Below are 20,467 nucleotides of genomic sequence, written 5' to 3'. Positions count from 1 at the left end.
CTGCCTGGGTGAATAGGAACAAACTGCAGGTTAAATTTCAATCTTGGATTTTACCATTTATTTTTTACGCAATAACAGTGGATTGTTTGTGCATTGCATTTAATCATCGATATCCCACTTCAGAGCCATCTAGAGCTTAATACAGTAAACTTCAGGCCTGACATAGAATTGTCGCAGTTACGAAACAAGTTCTTTACGTTTGACAAGTTACAATATTTTGCCTGTCACGTAAGGGAAACTTGTAACATTGATGAAACAAAAAATTTTCATGATATATTGACAAATTTGTCGGCAGTTCTGATATAATTGTTGAATTTGTCACACCTGTTGAGTTTTATGAAATAGGGCCCTGGTCTATTCTTATGTTTGTCCTCTGCCCAGATCCATCTCTGGTGAAATACCATATGCAGAGCATGATATGTCTTTGTATGGGCTAGATCAAGTTTGTTACTTTCATTTTTTTTTTGTCTCCGACTCATTATTGGCCTTGACAATATGAAAGTGCTTAAATGATGAGTGTTATTAGCCTAGTAACATCATTCCTTATGCATGCAATTCCTTTATGAATGGTGTGAAAATATTGCTCATAGGGTTAGTTGGTGTATACACTTCAGTGAGCTTTGCAGACTGATAAGAAACAGCACTTTCTAGGAAGGCAGCAGGAAACTTCTTTTTTACAAGTTGTTTTACGTCACACCAACACAGATATGTTTTATGGCGACGATGGGACAGGAAAGGGCTGGAAGTGGGAGCGAAGCGGCCGTGGCCTATATTAAGGTACAGCCTTGTGTGAAAACGGGAAATCACGGAAAACCATCTTCAGGGCCGCCGACAGTGGGGTTCGAACACACTATCTCACGAATACTGGATACTGGCCGCACTTAAGCGACTGCAGCTATCGAGCTTGGTAGCAGGAAATTACCTCAATCCTCATTTCCCTAATAATATGACTCTCCAGTGACGCCTAGGATACTTATGACAGCTGATGGTAAATCTATTCAGGATCTAACTAGCCTTTGGGCAAGGGACTCAACATGCATGTTTCTACAGTCTCTATTATTCCCTTCCCACATTGATCTGTCATTATCCTTAATGATAATGATTTCATGTCCCACTACCTACTACAGTTTTTGAAGATACAGATGAGCTGGAATTTTGTTCTATAAGTTATTTTATGTGTCAGAAAAGCTACAGACACAAGACCGGCGTATTTGAACACCTTCAAGTACCACCCGGCTGGGCCACGATCGAATCTGCCAATCTGGGCTCAGAAAACCAGCTCTCTATCATTTGAGCTACTCAGCCAACTGCCATCGTTTTTATCCAGCATGTGTTCCTATCTTCATTCCCACCTTCCTACATAGGATTCTAAATTTACTGTAAAAAGTTAATGACCTTTATTGAACTTTAGTAAGACAATCAAATATCACAATACAAATGGTCACAACATACCAATCATATGACATTACTACTAGGTACGTGCTTTAGATAACTTGAACCATGTGCACCGAAATGCTTAAATTTCGTTTTGTTACCTATGGCAAGGCTGGGCTAACCAGAAGACAAAACATACAAAAACTAACATAATCAAGACAAGTTCAATCATTATAAGTTGTAAATTTCATCGTTGGATCCGTACTGAACAGAAAAAGTCCAATCATGCCAAGATTGCTTGGTTCTACTTGGTTCTAATGGCAACAATACTCTATCTTTCCACCTCATCCTTGGATGTCTTCCAGTTGGCTGGTAAGTAAATAGCTAGGAAGACTATCCTTTGCACTAAAAGCATACCCTAGCCACTGCAGCCTTTTTCTTGCATCATTCTTTATCACTGATACAGTTCTTCCTTGTATCCCTCTTTCCTGTCTCTGTGTTGTAGGTCGAACATTACCCTTTCTTAAAATTTTCCTCTCAAATACAGAAATTCACTCTTCACAGATAAAAAATACAAGAACATTCTAATGGTAAAAAAAATCATATACTGAATCTCTTACTAGAACTCGTACAGGTGTGACTCACTACTCCATCAAAGGGATTGTTTCAAAGGTTACAGTAGATATTCACCCGTCATTTCTTGCTCACAGCACTTCCTAACATTAATTACGATACCTCTTTCTGCACTATGCAACATGACACTGTGAAATTTGGTGTGAACATCTGCTGTTAATGCTCACTTAGCAAAGAATGAGGCATACTTCCAGCTGAATACTTTTTATGAACAGAGTACACCTGTGGAGCATGCACAGGGGATCATACTCCTGCCCCTTTCTCATATCTCTCCCTTGCAGTGTGGTTCAAACTTTCTGTATAACCCAACAGTTGTATTTTTTTAAGAGACAGGGACCAAATGTGAGCAATATGCAGCCTATCTGAGCGGCTCAAATAGAATGTTGAACACAGTACTTATATGTAGATGACTAATAGCAATTATAATGCACAAAAAAGTGTTAATAACACACACGTAAGGTAAAAACACAAGCAACAAGCAGAGTTACAAGATGTACCCATCACCTGATCATTTTCAGACAATACCAAGCAAATAAAATAATTACAGCATTAACACTCAACAATATTAACAAATATTTAGGTGATAAAATTGCATAGGGCACATGAACGGCTTAGTAAAAATAAACAAGGAGCAAGGTACAATGTTGAATAGGAGAGAACAAAAGACAAAATAAAGCTGATGGACTAGGCTATAACAGGATTCTTACATTATTCATTTCAGTAAGGGATAGATATTAAAATGAAAGACTGAATGTTACGAATTTATTTAAGAGGCTAAGGACAAGTCAATTTACAGCCTTGTGCATTCTTGTTAGTCCTTGACTCTTTATTCTATTATTTCTCCCCCCACAATGCTCTGTCATTGTATTTATCTTATTATTTGTTCCTTTACATGCTCCAATCTTTTTATATACGACTTGATTTGTCAACTGATTCTTTCTGTCATTTATACTGACCCTTTGTCCGGCTCTGTGGTTAATCGGTCAACCTGATGGTCTTTGGCCCTGAGAGTCCCGGGTCGGGGATTTCAATCTTCACTAGTTAATTCCTCTGGATTGGGTTTGAGTGTTTGTGCTGAATTCAACATTAGATTTCATCCTGGGTAGGGTCTCATTCCCACAGATGTACAGGTCTGTCAACTCGAAAGACCTCTATGGAGGCCACAACATTATTATTGAACCACTGGGATTCTCTCCTTCTTTCGTGTACGTCCTCCATTCCTCGTCTTTTACCACCTGCATTTATCTTTATGTCTATGCCCATTTTCCTGTCTTTACCCAGCTTTCTTCTTGTCCTACCACTTCCCATATCAAGACTGAAGATTTATCAAGGTGGCCCCTCAATGTCCGCTGATGTCCAAACTCCTGATGAAGTCGGGAAGCAGAAACAAGCTTGTTTGGGACAGAGAAAAAATAGATGTAGAAGAACTGGGATTAATGAGAAGAGAACCCAGTGTTCTCCCCAGAAATTTTCATCAGAAGGGTGCCAGGAATGAGAAGCCAGGCAGGGATACTTCATAAAAAATATGATAAAATTTCAATTCATTTCCCTCGGGGCATTAACAGTAATATCAGACATTAACTGCAAAAATGTACTATTTTAGTGCTATTATCACGAACGAGACGTAAGAGTATTTTGAACTTCTAGTGTTCTACTGCTTGTTCATAATTGTATGTAACGCTGGAGCTTACCAATGGGTTGCTGTGGAATGCCATACAAGTTTGTGATGTCAAAAGAAATCAAGTGCTCGCATGCGATTGTACGCTAATCCATACACCACACATGAACGACAATACGCGATAGTCAAGCTAAACATTTAAACTCCGATGTAATTGTACTGACAATAATGAAGATTTGTCATTTAAATAATCAGTTTAACAGTATTTACATTTTAATTTGGAATACCCCGTGACTCATCAGCATCCTAAACCATCTCCAGTTTCCCGGGTGTGGTATATGAGCCTCCTCCATCTCATCCTGTCCTTGTACACCAACTTGTCCCAATCATGACCTCTCAGCAGTACATCGTTCTTAACTAAATCTATCCATTTCCTTTGTGGCCTTCCCACAGGTCGTCTTCCTTCTACTTTTCTGTCAAAATCCTTCCTTGCAGTTCTGTTTATTGGCATCCTCTTCATGTGACCAAACCACTTCAGTCTTGATATCTGAATGTTATTGAGGAGAGAATCATCTATTCCTACTTCTTCTCTAACTTTCTCATTCCTATTCTTGTCTTTTCTGGTTTTCTGGATCATAGTGTGTAGGAATTTCATTTCAGCTGCCTGAAGTTTGGAATTATCTCTATTGGTCAGTGTTGTAGTTTCGAGACTATGTAAGAATTGGTGTAAAATAGGACTTGTACAATGTCATTTTTGTTTTCATGGGTATTTGTTTATCCCACAGCAGGTGTCTTACCTGGTGGTAACATTGTGTTGCCTTATTAATTCGATTGTTCACCTCATGTTTTGCTAGGTTGTCATTTGATATAACGCTACCCAAGTATTTGAAAACTGGAACGCTGTCCAGTTGGGCTTCATTTAACATGACTACTGGTTCTGCTCCTTCCCCATACACTTTCATCACCACCGTCTTGGTCTTGCTGATGTTTAAACCATATTTCTTAAATTCCTCATTCCAGCTTTGCATTCTCTCTCCCAATTCCTCTTCTGAGTCACTCCAGATCGCAACATCATCTGCAAATGTGATATGTATTAATATTATGTAACTAGCACATACCTAGATTTGTTAGCCGGCCGGTCTGTAAAAACGGCAGGGTGGTGCGCCCATTACAAAGGTCCTGGGAAGATCACTGGAACCCATCAGTTTGAAGAAGGCAGTGTGCAAGCAAATAGGTGGAAATTGTTCTTATCCTCCTAAGTTTTCATGTTTGTCCTTGCCTCCTTCAAATGGAGTCTTTCTCTTACTTCCTCTTACCACAATGACCAGCCATTGTGTTTATCTTATTGTTCTTTTTCATCTTACAATCTTTCTAAATATTGTTGTTGCTGTAACCTACGGCTTTATCAGGAAGTAACTCCAATACAAATTGGTATCTCTAGACAACAGTAATATACAAATAACAGTAATAATGTACAGAGTCTTGTTTCATCTTGTTTCTGGCTGTCCAGTATAGAGCTGGTAAATTGTCTTGTTTTTATTGGGGTGGGTTGAGGTCCTGTGCACTGAAGTAGGTGTTTAGAGTCCATCAATGTCCAGTAATTTTGCACATGGTACACTTTTCCATCAGGTATATTTTGATTCTAGTTAGATGTGCAGCTAAACAGTCATGTCCTCTTTCCAATCTGAAGATCACCACTGCTTCTTTCCTTAGCTTGCTTTTATTTTTGTCCCATAGGTAATTTATTTTTTCCATGAGTAGTTTCTTTCTTCCATTTTCCAAAGGTTTTATTTGTGATTGTCTTTTTAAATGAGTTAGCTGTCAGAGGTTTGGTTTTCATGTAGGTACTAGTGCCTTTTTTTTTTGCTAGTTTATCTGCCAGTTCGTTGCCTTCTAGTGCGGGGCATCCATTGTAAAGTGATGTCTAAGGTTTTTAATTATGTTAGTAGATGTTTAATGTCATGAATTCTTGATGAATGGGGTTTGGCATTTGAGGATACTGCTAGTATGGCAGCTGTTGAATCAGTGAGTAAGACTGCTTTTTCGAATGAATTGACCTGTAAATGTGCTAATCCTATTTAACATTATTATCCACAACTGAATACATTCCTATAACTAGAGCCCTGCACGGATGCAGATATCCGTGGAGTTAGTGTCTTGGCGGATTCAAACTGTATGGCACTGCGGATAATTTTGCTGATGATTTCTAAATGAGGATGTTTATTGATTTTCACTCAGGTATACACTTACTTTTGCTTGTGGTTAGGCGACCCTTGACATTGGTATGGAAGATTGGTGACATATAGAGCCTTGAGACCATAAACCCGTAGATCTGACCTCAGCCTAACTGGCTCCTGCCCGCAATTAGTGGAAGGAACAGAGGTCAATACGTCCGTAGTTGTCGCAAGAGAAAAACCCCTCATAAACCTGTGATTGTAGGGGTTCTGATGCCAGGTGTCAGGCCTAATTATATTATGTTAACAGATCTATCCGTTTCAATATCTTGGGTGTAATATACTGTAGGTAAATATTTATAATATTTATAATATCCATTTGCAGATGAAGGAAGTGCGGATATTATTTTGTATCGCAGGGCTCTACCTATATCACTTAGGAGAGATGGGTCTTGTCTATTTGCTGGGAAACAGCACATCTGCCTTTTTCTTCTTCTTCCTTTGCACCTTTTCCCACACCTTGATGGGGCTGTGGATGTGAACTGCATCAAACATGTGGATCTGGCCGTTTACGGCCAAATGCCATTCCAGACGTGAATTGTAGCAAAACATTGTGTCCACTATTGCATGTTTCTGTAGTGGTTGACAGAGACATGATGTGTCATGATGTGGCCTCCGGAGATGTCTGGTGCAGGTCTTTCTAGTTGATGCCCATGGACATCTTGTTTGGAAGATTTCTTGGCATATTAAAGGTTATGGGCTGGGATATAGAAATACTTATTTGATTATTGTTTGCATGAAGGAGCAATACCAGATGAATGGAGATTTGCAATAGTAGCCCTAGTGTACAAGAGAAAGGGTGATAAACTTAAAGCCGATAATTACAGGCCAATCAGCTTGACATATGTTGTTTGTAAGCTCTGAGCAAGCATTCTTTCTGATTATATTAGACATGTCTGCAAAATTACTAACTGGTTTGATAGAAGGCAGGTCAGGTTTAGGAAAGGTTATTCCAGTGAAGCTCAACTTGTAGGATTCCAGCAAGATATAGCAGATATTTTAGATTCAGGATGACAAATGGACTGTATAGCTATTGACCTCTCCAAGTAATCATGGGAAATTACTGAAGAAAATAGGGACTATTTGACTAGACAAAAGAGTGGTTGAATGGGTGGATAAATTTCTAGAAAACAGAGCTCAGAGAATTAAAGTATGTAAAGCATTATCTGATCCTGTAATGATTAAGAGGGGTTCCTGCAGGGAAGTACTGTATTATTGGACCTTTATGTTTTCTTATAGTACTGTATATATAAATGATATGAGTAAAGAACTAAAATCACAGATAAGATTATTTGCGGGTGATGTTCTACTGTAAAGAGTAGTAAATTAAATGCAGGATGTTAGTGACTGCAGAAGCACTTAAGCAATGTTGTGAGATGGACAGCAGACAATGGTATGAATGTAAATGTGATGAAAAACCAAGTTGTATGTTTCACCAAGAGGAAAAGTCCTCTCAGTTTTAATTATTGTGTTGATGAGGAGATAGTACCTCATGGGGAACACTGTAAGTACCTAGATATTAATATAAGGAATGATCTTCATTGGGGCATTCATATTACCAAAGTTGTTAAGAAAGATTAAAGATCTCTTCACATGCTTATGAGAGTATTTAGGGGTTGAAGCAAGGAAGTAAAGGAGAGGGCATATGTCTCTGGTAAGACCGCAGTTAGAGTATGGTTCCAGGGTATGGGACCCTCACCAGGACTATTTGATATAAGAAATGGAAAAGGTTCAAAGGAAAGCAGCAAGATTTGTTCTGGGTGATTTCTGACAAAGGAGTAGTGTTACGAAAATGTTGCAAACTTTGGGCTGGGAATACCTGGGTGTAAGGAGGCGAGATGCTCGTCTATGTCGTATGTATGAGCAAGTACAATTTTAGGGTCCACCTGTTCAATACACAAAATAATCCATAATTATCCTTTTATTCACAGAACATGTTTCATCCAATACTGTACTGGCTCATACATGCAAAATTCAATACGGATCATAACAATGAGATTTATTTAACTTGAAAATATGTGGTAGGCCTCTGTTTTTAGATGTCAGTGGACAGTTTGCATGGAATCGGAGAAAAATAGGAAAGATCATAATATGAAAATAAAGTTGGAATTCAAGAGGGAAAATATTCATTTACAGGATGAGGAGTAAGGGTTTGGAATAAATTATCAAGGGAAATGTTTGGTAAATTTCCAAGTTCTTTGAAATTTTTTAGGAATAAGCTAGGTAAACAATTCATAGGGAATCTGCCACCTGGGAGGCAGCCCTAAGTGCATACCATTGATGACTGGCAAGTTGCACATCTGGGTGTGAGGTAAGCATTGAGAAAAATACAACACCCAAAGCCAGAGGAATTGACCAGACGTGGTTAAAATTCCAGCCTTGGACAGGAATCGAACCCAGCACCCTCTAGACCGAATGCCACAACACTGACCATTCTTTTGTTCTGGCTGACTATGGACCATGTTAATTCAAATTCAGCTTAATTTGTTTCTGGGCTTTGATTCTCACCCAGTACTTCCATCATTTCACTCTGCAATCTCCTCCTCTCTTCTGTCCAAGGTGTTCGGGTGCAGGATCTGATTTTTTCTTGAATGCTCCTGATGGTCTTGATCCTGAACTATTATTAACATTTATTTTTATTAAAACACATTCTGAAGATCTATCGCATTTAACATAAAGAAGATAAGTGCTAATTATTTACTTATTTTATAGCCATGCACAGTGCTTTTGTATTTACACATTGCCATACAGATTTTCTGTGTGAGTGAGAGAGAGGGAGAGAGACTGTTAGGCTCTGGCGAGTGAGAAATAGAATGAACACTGCAAATGACAGGCTGCAACAGGTTGGGACAATAGCAAGCTTGATCCACACTGGACAACGGAAGATGCAATAGAACACCCTAATGAAAGCATTGACGGAGGTGAAATATGATGAGTCAGTCCTTTTAGCAGGAGATCTTAACTGCAGAATAGATAAAATCAGTAACAAGACTGAACTGATTCTGGAAACACTCAGCGAGGAAGGCTTCAAACTTGTAAACGACCCAGAACTCAAAACATATTTTGCACACAATGGCACCAGTTCAATTGATTTAGTATTTTATAGAGGAAAATATGTTCGAAATCTGGCCCAAGAAGGTTTATGGTCGTCTTCTGCAGCACCAATCAGAAAACATATTCCCATTGAAACTACATTTGAAATAGAAAATATGCAGACAAAATACATGACTAAGACCACCAACGACAGACTATCAAGAAAGATTGATATAAATATCCTCAAACAAAACGAGACGCAAATAGAAACTTCAGCGCAGCTCATAGGTGAGGGCAACACAACTGGAGCATTAGAACTAATCAATAACATACTTCAACAAGCTCTTATTCCACCAAGACAACGTAGAGCTCAGCCCTTGTTTAATGAAAAATGTTATAAAATACGTACAGAAACACTAGAAGCGTTATACGTAGCCAAAACAACAGGAAGAGACGAAGACCTTAAAACCTATGCAACTTTTGAAGGAAACGAAAAATGCATTCATGGAAGAAGAAGCGAATAGAACCGCAGAAGCAGCAAAGAAAGACCCATTCATTGCCCTGAAGAAACGAAATGTAACACAAGCCACGGTTATACCGATGAAAGAATGGGAAGAACACTTCAAGAAAATACTAAATCAACAGAACATTAATGTAGCTGTGTGCAGAAGCATAACTGAGAAACGGATTCAAAATCCATTTTCGATAACACCAGAAGAGATCGCAGACGCCATCACTAAAGCGAAAAGTAGGAAAGCCCCTGGGCCAGATAATATTTGCATGGAAATCTTAAAAGACTCATTGGAAATACTACTTCTTTTATGGACCAATCTCTTCAACAAATGCCTGCAATTAGGGACAATACTGGAGAGCTGGAGAACTGCGAAGATCAAAATGCTATACAAAGGTAAAGGGGAAACAAATGACACAAATTCATACAGAGGAATAGCACTGGAGAATAACATCTTCAAAATCTATATTAAAATACTAACGAGGAGACTCGAACAGGAAGTAGACTCAAAAATACCAGAATGCCAATTCGGGTTCAGGAAGGGTAGAAACACAACACAAGCTGTAAAATTTCTTCTGGACGAGATAGAATCAGCACTAAGAATGCCCAAGGGAAAATACTACGCAGTCTTCATTGATTACAAAAAGGCTTTTGATCTTATAGACAGAAAACAACTACTGCAAAACATCGAAGACATGATTGGAAAGACACACTACATTAGTAAAATAATAGAAGACATCTTGACATACGACATTGTAGTAGATGATGGAATAACAACATCTAACAAAATCAGGCAGACAAATGGTGTACTACAAGGGGACCCTATCAGCCCAACACTGTTTAATATAGCCACTGCGAACATCACCAATATCCTTCGAAATACAATGGAGACGACCCTCCTGATGTACGCCGACGATATGGTCATAGCGGGCCCCAACAAAGAGGAATTACAGACGTCATTAAAAGCCCTGGCAAAATGGGCACTGGAGAATGGTTGAGATAAGCATGAAGAAATCAGTACAGATGACATTCAGGAAAGGGGGAACAGCATCACCAAAGGACATGCTGTTATTGAACAACAAAGAGATGGAAGTGGTTAATAAATTTAAATACCTAGGCATCACCCTGCAGACAACGGGTCGATCATTCAGCTACCATGTGGAAGAAAGGACAACAACGGCTATTAAAAACATATGTGGACTCAAGAATCTTCATCGCTGAATACAGCTATGACTCTTTTCAACGCCACAATAACACCAATAACAACATATGGCATAAAACTAATATGGGAAAATCTAACGTACAAGAACCTCGAGAGAATTGAAAAGGTGAAAGCAAGATTCATAAAGCACTGCCTGCGAATAGGGAAGTATGCACCATCGAGACTTGCCTATGAATTAGCAAGAGAGACCTTCTTCATAGAGGATATCAGGTATAAGCTCAGCCTGCCATCTACTGACGCTTACCAGGCACTTCTAGCTGCTAGACAAAGGAAACGAATGGACATCGACTTGGAATTTTACAGTACCGATGCAATGCAAGACAGATCATGGACAAACGCTAACGAAGAACAAAGACACACAATCACAAGACTAGCCATTCATGGCTACCACCACAAGTTATGTAGCAATAAGAAATTCCACCTACCAAATGAGAATTGCATATGTTCGCTCGGTGCAAAGTGCTGCGAAAAATACCCTATTGTATTGTGTTCAAAAAGGACCAAAAGTATCACGCAAATTAGCAAAGAATAATTTTAAAATTTGATGTAATCATATTGTATATGCCCTTTCAGGTGCTTTTCCTATTAACAATAGCAAGCTTGGCATCTTGGTCGGTACCTACAAACAAAGGGTTTAAATGGAGCTTGTTTGAAGTGAATAGGACACCAAAGTTGCTTTGTTTCCCAATTAATAAAACCACTAAGAGCAAATGAAAAAGGGTCCTATCATCGACAAATTTCTTTTGTATAATACCGTACTTGCCATTCAAAGAGTTTGCATCCAAAGACAACAAACTCACTGGCCCTGGAGCAGTAGATACAGAGGATAAAGGAAAAGGTGCTGAACTAAAATAAGCTCCTACAAAGAGAATTTCATTTTTGTATCTTTCAATGTACCACACGACAGATAAAAATACAAGTACTTACCGACGTCATGACAGAAATACTAGGTGCAGTAGATAAAAGTCTTTTCATCAGACTGTCCTTCCCTTTAATAATGTCTGCCATGGCACTGTCAACAAAACACACTTATCTGAAAAGAAAGAAAAAGGAAAAACTGAAATGACGAATGCCATTGACAGATATATAATAGCACAGCAGGCCTATAATAAGGCAATAAAGAATGCTAATGTACACCACTCTCAAACAGGTTGCCATTATGATACTCTGGTCTTTCATATTTTTTCTACTTACACATCAGAGACTGCCTATACCACCACAAGTAATTCAATTAATAACGGCAAGAAGCCCAGGTTGTATATCTACCAAAATACAGAAAAGAATACATAGGATACAGGCTATTCATGTGAGCTGTGAAAATATTTTAGCCAGAAGGGAACATAATTTATAAGCTCTAAATAAATGTAAACAAACTTGTTACTTTGTTAGTTCTCTGTTACCACTGGAAGCATTGACCTCTTACTTTACAGATGCATGAAAACATGTTTAGCATGTCAAAGAGAGAGCAGCAGCTGCCCGGTGTTACAAACAGCATACAAAATGTACATAAGTTATCCCCGAGGACAACTTCAAACTATTTAAATACATAATTACCCCAGTTATAACAAAGGCCTACAGCCCAAGAATTAACTTATCTGGGAAGAACCCACAAATTGCAGTCTCAAAAAAGAAAAGAAATAAAAGAAAAAAATGTTCAAGGGACGCGCAGCTGTGAGCTTGCATTCAGGAGATGTGGGTTCAAACCCCGCTGCCGGCAGCCCTAAAAATGATTTTCCATGATTTCCCATTTTCACACCATGCAAATGCTGGGTCTAATTAAGGCCAAAGCCGCGTCCTTCCCACTCATAGCTCTTTCCTATCCCATTGTTGAGTAAAGCTTCCGTACTCTGTGTGCGAAAGTGAGGTTAGAGATCCAACATGGCGCAGCTCGGGCGACGTCACGTAACACTTGGCAGGCTTGCCAACTTATGCATTTTTACTGACAAGATCATTGGGCTGAATTGGTTATGTCCGGGGAGTGACAAGACCATTGGGCTGGATGGGTTAGGGTAGGTTAGTAACAAAACAATTTGTCTGGATACGTTAGGGCAGGTTAGTGACTAGACCATTAGCCTGGGGGCAAGCAAAGGGGGGCCCAGGTTAGAAACCGTGAAGCGGCCCTTAGGCCTTTAGTATCCCACGTGACACCTCCAACCTGGATAGTTTAGGGTAGGTTAGTGACAAAACCTATTGCTCTGGTATGTTTGAAATTCGTGGTTCTCTTACTTTTAGCGAATATGGCAGCCCTGTACTTGCACACGACGCGAGCTACGTCGGAGACATTAGGAAGATTGTCTGGCGAATAGAAACACATTGCAAACATTGGCCAACCAATAGGAATACAACACATGATCGCAATCGGGTGATTTACAGTCTCAGTTTTAATTCTTCTATATAAGTAAGAATACTTCTTGGGGCAGGTTGGTGGGTTTCTGGCAGGCATAAAGGAAGGATCTCTCCTTTCTGCTATTTAAGGTATTGTTGCACATCATTTTTATATGATTTTTATCATCGCTGAGTCTGCACACTGGGTATGGAAGCGACACCCATCATTGCCATAAGACCTACCTGTGTCAGTCCAAACATAAAACAGATTGTAAAAAATAACTGAAAAACTAAAAGCTTCAAGTAAAGCAAGCAGTGAAAGTTCTGTAAGTTTAGGGACTCTTATGAAAAGTGAAATAAAATGAAAATAAAAGAGAAAATATTTATATACTGAAATTTTACAATTTACGGCGACTAACATCAGTAGTTAATCGGCCAGAAAGGGCCCTAAGAAAATACTGCTACTGCCCATATCACAGTATGGAAGGCCTCTTCCACCAGTAAGATTTAGAAGGCAAAGCATTTAGTTTTATCTAAGGCCTATTCATTTAAGATATATTCACTTGAGCTCATTAGGACTGTCAGCACAAATCACAAATCATCACAAATTTTAACCATCATTGGTTAATTCCACTGGCACGAGGGCTGGGTGTTATCATCATAATAATCATTTCATCCTCATCATGACACGCACGTCGTGTAAAGGCGTCAAATCAAAAGAGCTGCACCTGGTGAGCCAAACATGACCTCGGTCACTCCCGGCACTAAAAGCCATACGCCATTTCATTTCAACAATCACCACTGATCTGCATTTAGGATAGTTACCCCCAGGTGGCAGATTCCCAATAATACACGTAGGTCAAGTCATAAGACATGGCAACTATTTTTTTTTCTCACGAACAGGAGACAACACGGTCAATCTAAGATACACATTTGGAAACGTACTGTATGTACTTGCATATGATGCCACTAGATGGTGTACATAAACAACAGTGTGGGTCTAAGCATGTCCCCAAGTTTAGTGTGTGAGTGAGAGCATCACAAAATAGAAGTCAACAAGCAGGAGAAACGATCGTATATTAAAATAGCAGTTCTCCATGGTAGAAATGCACGCTAGTGCTATGCAGAGCTGCAGGAAGCATTAGGTGTGCATGCCATGCCCTATAGAACAGTGACAAGGTGGGTGGAGACATTCAAACGGGTTAGAGTATCAACTGCCGATTTGCCTCGCCCAGGCCGTCCAGTGTCCATGGACAAAGATGTACGGATAATGGTGATCGATCAGTGTTTACATGAGGACAGGTGCTGGACTCTAGCGGAATTGCAAGAACATACAGCAATACCAGTGGCAACAATACGGCGCATTTTACACAAAGACCTACAGATGCGTAAACTTTGTGCAAAGTGGGTGCCACGTCACTTAACTGAGGTACAAAAGTGGACTTGTTACGAAACATGTCGCATCAATCTGGAGAGCTTTCAGCAAGGACAAGCCATGTTGAATTGCATTATTGCAGACGATGAAACATGGGCACGTGCTTATGAACCTGAACTGAAGACACTCAAGTGAAAGGCGTCATCAGGGGTCACCACGGGGACACAAGGTTCGACAAAATCAGTCGCCCAATAAGGTTATGGTACTCCTGGCATACGATGTTCTCAAGGTGTTCTTGTGTGTCATCCAGTGCATGAGGGGCACACTGTCAAAGCAGTTTATTACAATTCCTTTTTGTTGTACCAATTGCGACGTGCAGTGCAAACCAAACATCCAGATCTTTTGGAGAATGCCATAATCCTACACGATAACGTGACAGCTCACACAACAGCCATCGTTCAGCGTCGCGGTGGGGATGGGAGGTTCTTCCACACCCGCCTTCTTCGCCTGATCTAATCCCCAAAGTCAAGAAGCCATTATGTGGACAACTGTTTGCTAACAAAGAGGACATCGTAACAGCATTTCGGAGATAGGTGTCACACATTAGCGATACACATGCAGCGAATGGCAATCAGCGCCTGCCCCACCACTGGCAACACACAGTGGAAACCTTGGGTGATTATTTCGTAGGTCTGTAACCAGTGGAGACCTGTCCTTTGTACGTAGTCTTGTGTATTTGCTGTCTCTACCATAATAAAACAATGTCACCAATGGCCTGTGTTCTGTCACTTTACTACGAGAATCTCCTGAAGTCAGAATTTGTCTTCAGGAACAAGCACATGCCCTATATTTCCAAATGCATATCTTAAGATTTTCCATGTTGTCTCCTGTTCACGAGAAAAAAAAGTAGTTGCCATGACCTATGACTCGACCCTCGTATTTACCTAGTCTTTTCTTACAAATTCAAAGAAGTTGGAAATTTATTGAATATCTCCCTTGATAAATTATTTTGATACCTAATTCCTCTTCCTATAAACTAATATCTGTCTCAATTTGTCCTTTTGAATGCTAAGTTTTTCATATTGTGATCTTTCTAACTTTTAAAAACACCACTCAACCTCATTAGTCTACAGTTACTCCATTCTCTCTCTCTCTCTACTGACAGATCGCCAGAACCACCGTCATCTTGAACCTATAACCTATATTTCAAGAACCGGGTACAGAAGTTTTACCCATACCGCTTAGTTAAGAAGCTCACCTTCCCATCCCAAAGTCTGCAACACTGTTTAGCACTACTTCTTTGTTGGAAATCACTGTGAACAAATCGTGCTGCTTTTCTTCAGATTATTTTCAGTTATCGAATCATGTAATCTTGGTGAAGGTTCCATACACTAGAACCATACTTTAATTATGATTTTATCAGTGACTTAAATAGCCTACACCCTCCCTTTACATCCTTACTACAACCCCTAAATACCCTCAAAACCATAATCAGAGATTTATTTACAATCCTGTTTATGTGATTACCCCAATGAAGATCTTTCCTTATACCAACACCTCAGTATTTACAGTGATCTCCATGAGGAACATTCACCCCATCAACACAGAATTAAAACTGAGAGGAATTTTCTTCCCTATTGACAAAACTCACAATCTGACTTTTCACCAATTTACCATCGTACCATTGTCTGCTGTCCATCTCACAATACTGTTGAGGTCTTCACAGTTGCTCACAATTATGTAACATGTACGCCTATTACTCTCCATAATGTAACATCATCTGCAAAAAGCCTTATCTAATATTCCAGTTCTTCACTCATTTATATAAAGGTGAATTTAAAAAAAAGTACAGTCCAACAAAAAGGTAGTGCTAAAAAAATGTTGCAGACTTTGGGATGGAATGACTTGGGAGTAAGGAAACAAACTTCTTGACTAAGCAGTATAAGGACCCGAAAAATATTTTTCTTAAGTTGAACAAAAAGAAACTATTTAGCCGTTTCACAGATTTAGTTACTATAGGCCTAGTGATACATACATCTTTTTACACATAATTGGTATTTGGAGTGTCTACAGCCCAAGCATCATTTTTACACGTAGAGGGTATTTGGAAGAACTTGGAGTGTCTACAGCCCATTTCGAAAGTCAACATTTTCGTTTACTTCTACTAAATTGAAGAATCAACAACACAGATTATCAACACATTTTATAAGGTACACAAATAGGGTACACGTAGAAAATTGATGAACGAATTTGCTCCAAGAGCGCAGGATTTGTTTATTAGGCTAAATATTCAGTTTCGCCTTCTTATTAATCATTCATTGGAATAATTAAACTTTTGTACTGAGGTCAACCTGCTAGCTTGTAACTTGCATCCAGAACGAATAAATAATGATACTTCACCTCTTTTGGTTGGGTCTTGTGGATCAAGAGCCCTTCCACTTTATAACGCAGTACTCTGGCAAATGCATCTTCGCCATTTAATAATCTCAATTTTCTTCCTTTACACACTTCCACTTTCCCTGATTCTATATAGCACTTCTACAACGCAATGCAGTAGTATGGTAATGGGTAATGGTGTGTTACACTTATCAACATTGATCACACATGCTTGAAAGGGGAAGAGTAAATAGACAATGCAACACCGTTCCTAACTGAAGCTATTGCGGCACATTAAAAGAAAAAACACATATAATATGCTTTTAAATATTTTCTCAGATTCAAAGTGTGAAGATAATTTCACATAATTATCACCACACGAGGCATTCATCATACACAAAGAGAATCATACAAAGTGGAATCATACAACAGCAGCAAACTTTAATTATCGATTCAATAAGGTTATCGATGAACATGTCGGAATCGAGACCGGCTTCTGGGACAAGACCGACTCCATTTGAACTTTTTTAAATTACAAATTAAAATTCGCCTTCCTATTAATAATTCGTCGGAATAATGAAAGTTTTCAAGTTTAATAACTAATAGTTACGGACGGGGACCAGACTGCTAGCTTGTAAGAACGAAGTCGGGGACAAGACCAGTCTCGTTTGCGATCCACAACTCGATCATAAATAACAGCTTTGTTCGTAGTACAGTCAGAAACTGTTGCCATCTATCAGACGCATGCGCACATTCAAATTTGCGTTCGTAGTAGCGATCATCAGAGTTGCTGACCACTAATGTGTTGTTCGTACAAACTTTTCAAACTGTTGGAAGCCATCAGCAAACCGTTGGAACAGTTTCTGATCCTGGACGAAAACTCTTTCAGTCAGCGAGTCAGAATATGCGTGCGCATATCCACTGCCATCTATGTTCGTTTCATAACTGACCTGAGAATTACTTCACGGCTGTGATTAGTTGCTGAAGTAACCTTACAAAATAAGTAAAATTTACCAAATATGAAAATAATAAATACAACCCACTTCTGTATTTATGTCTAAGTATATATATTCAGACTTTCAACTAATATTACTAATACTATGTAGTCATTCACGTTATCATACCGTGTTCATCAATTTTTATACCTGAAGTTACGAATAAAATCCTAATTAATTTCTGAAGCTTACAGAATACAAAACACGTTGGTTCAAAACAGCAGACGTTTCCAACCACTTCCGTTCGTAGTGGAAATTAGCTCGTCACATTTGAAACTAGTTGCCAACCACGCATGCGCATATCGACGATAAATCGAACTATCACGGATTCGTTCTGCGAACAAACCTAACGATATATTCACCATAATTCCAGCGTATTGCGGTAGGTTGCGACACAAACCTATTAAAGCTGCCAGTGATTTCAATTCGAGCAAATACAGTTTCTATTATATCCTCTTTGTACAGTACTCTCCACTCCACTGTATTTGATTAAAGCTCATCAGTTCAATGTCAAGTGTAGCCATCATGTTTTTGCCAAGTATTTCACTCAGCTGATAGATGAAGGGAGATTATTATTGATTATTGCACTGAAGGCAAGGGGCGGCCCACCTAGACAGTAACGCCCTTTCTCTGGCCAGGTCAGCATAAACTAACATTAATACTCCGTATTGTTTGTATTATTTTGCTTATACTGTGTATATTTGTGCCGGCCCCGTGGTGTTGGGGTAGCGTGCCTGCTTCTTACCCGGAGGCCCCGGGCTCGATTCCCGGCCAGGTCAGAGATTTCTACCTACATCTGAGGGCTGGTTCGAAGTCCACTCTGCCTAAGTGATTAAAATTGAGGAGCTATCTGACGGTGAGATGGCGGCACCGGTCTAGATTGCCAAGAATAACGGCCAAGAGGATCCGTCGTGCTGACTACACAACACTTCGTAATCTGCAGGTCGTTGATAGGCCATGGCACATCGGGGCTGTTGTGCCATGGGGTTTGGTTTTTTGGTGTATATTTGTACTGTTAATATTTAGAATTTCATTATGTGACATGAGACTTCAAAAATTTACCGTATACTGTACGTTATAGGCCTATACAACAAGTAACGTTTATTTAAGAGATTAAAATATTATTTGTTGGTAGGTAGTCCTATATTAAATTTATCTATATACAGACATGAGCCTCCGTGGCTCAGGCGGCAGCGCGCCGGCCTCTCACCGCTGGGTTCCGTGGTTCAAATCCTGGTCACTCCATGTGAGATTTGTGCTGAACAAAGCAGAGGCGGGACAGGTTTTCCTCCGGGTACTCCGGTTTTCCCTGTCATAATTCATTCCAGCAACATTTCATCTGTTATTCATTAATCATTGTCCCAGAGGAGTGTGACAGACTTCGGCAGCCGGCACAATTCCTATCCTCGCTGCTAAATGGGGGCTTCATTCATTCCATTCCTGACTCGGTCGAATGACTGGAAACAGGCTGTGGATTTTCATTCACCGTCATGGACTTAAGTATTCGTACAACCGCTAAGAAAAAACCAAAGTTATTATTTGTGAAACTCTCAGCACAAACGACGACAAGAAGAAGTTTTCATGCCCTCCCTGAAGGCAAGGGGCGGGCCACGTAGACAGTAACGCCCTCTCTCTCGCCAGGTCGTATATACACGAAGATAACTTATCACTTGAAAGTATTGTCACAGTAATGATAAAATGTCAACGTTCTTCAAACAAAGAATACGTGATGTTATTTTCTCTCAATAAGAATTTTGAGCCGGACAAAATTTATGCGTACACTACCTTAACATTAATCTTCTCGAATGAGATTCATCGGTGAATTCTGTCCCTCGGTGCTTGGTGTGTCTTTCTTGTCTGCGAATCACTTCCCTCAGTCTCTCGCTCATACTGTGCACCAAATTTCCTGTTGTCTCCGCTCCAATATTATGCCATTCCTTCAGAAGCAATTCTTTTAGCTGAGATTTGCTAGAGATGTGGTGTTTTCGTACTCTTCTTTCCAGTTCACTCCTGAGGTGCTCAATAGGATTGAGATCGGGGTACTGTGCGGGATTTATAATACGCAGACAATCTCTGCTGAATGAAATGGTAGTTTAGGGGAAGGGCTAAAACGTAATTCTCAAGTATCTATGTTATTAGTGGTCCTATCGATAAATACCATGACTAAAGTTACACTTATGAAAATAGAAATTGCAACACCATGAAGGCATTGGTCGTTTGTGTTGATTTTCAAAATATGGAACGATGCCATATAGTTATGTAAACGATCAAAGTTTCAGACCCATTGGATTGTTGCTACTGCTCTCCCCACGTGATTGGTCGCGGAGGAATCAACTCCAGTATACGGACTCTGGTGTAGGGTAGTTGACTTGCAGTCTGTGCAGTGAAGTGTTCCCCGTCAAACATGCCTCAACGACAGAGAAGAGCACGCTATCAACAACTGTCGCCGTTTGAGAGGGCTCGGATAATTGGGCTGTGTGAGGCTGGATATCGCTAAGGACTGTCGCTGCACGTATTGGCCGACAGGCATCTACGGTACAACGTGTATGGCAGCAGTGGTCAAATGAAGGTACCCACACTCGTAGACCTGGCACAGGCCCAGCGCGACAGACAACTGTGAGAGAGGATCGCCGCATCATTCGGATGGCCCGGATGGAACCCCATGCAACAGCAGCGCAAATTCGAGCAGCTGTGGCACCCCACGTTACACAACAAACAGTTGGTAATCGCCTGCGTGCAGTTGGCTTACGAGCCCGTGTCCTTGCAGAAGG

General features: G+C 39.9%; 1 protein-coding gene across 1 annotated transcript in view; it reads right to left on the bottom strand.

The window, feature by feature from the left end:
* Rcd1 (Reduction in Cnn dots 1) overlaps window positions 1-17,084 on the bottom strand; it is a 250,715-nt gene extending 233,631 nt beyond the window's left edge. Inside the window, exons 1-2 of the mRNA XM_067135952.2 lie at window positions 16,726-17,084; window positions 11,553-11,658 (exon numbers count right to left, since the gene is read on the bottom strand). Of these exons, the coding sequence (XP_066992053.2) occupies window positions 11,553-11,633 (81 nt within the window). The 5' untranslated portion in view covers window positions 11,634-11,658; window positions 16,726-17,084. The remainder of the gene's footprint in view (window positions 1-11,552; window positions 11,659-16,725) is intronic.
* Window positions 17,085-20,467: the final 3,383 nt, after the last annotated feature.

This window comes from Anabrus simplex, chromosome 1 (genome assembly GCF_040414725.1).
Source record: "Anabrus simplex isolate iqAnaSimp1 chromosome 1, ASM4041472v1, whole genome shotgun sequence".
Taxonomy (NCBI): Eukaryota; Metazoa; Arthropoda; class Insecta; order Orthoptera; family Tettigoniidae; genus Anabrus; species Anabrus simplex.
This window is presented reverse-complemented; position numbering and strand designations above follow the sequence as displayed.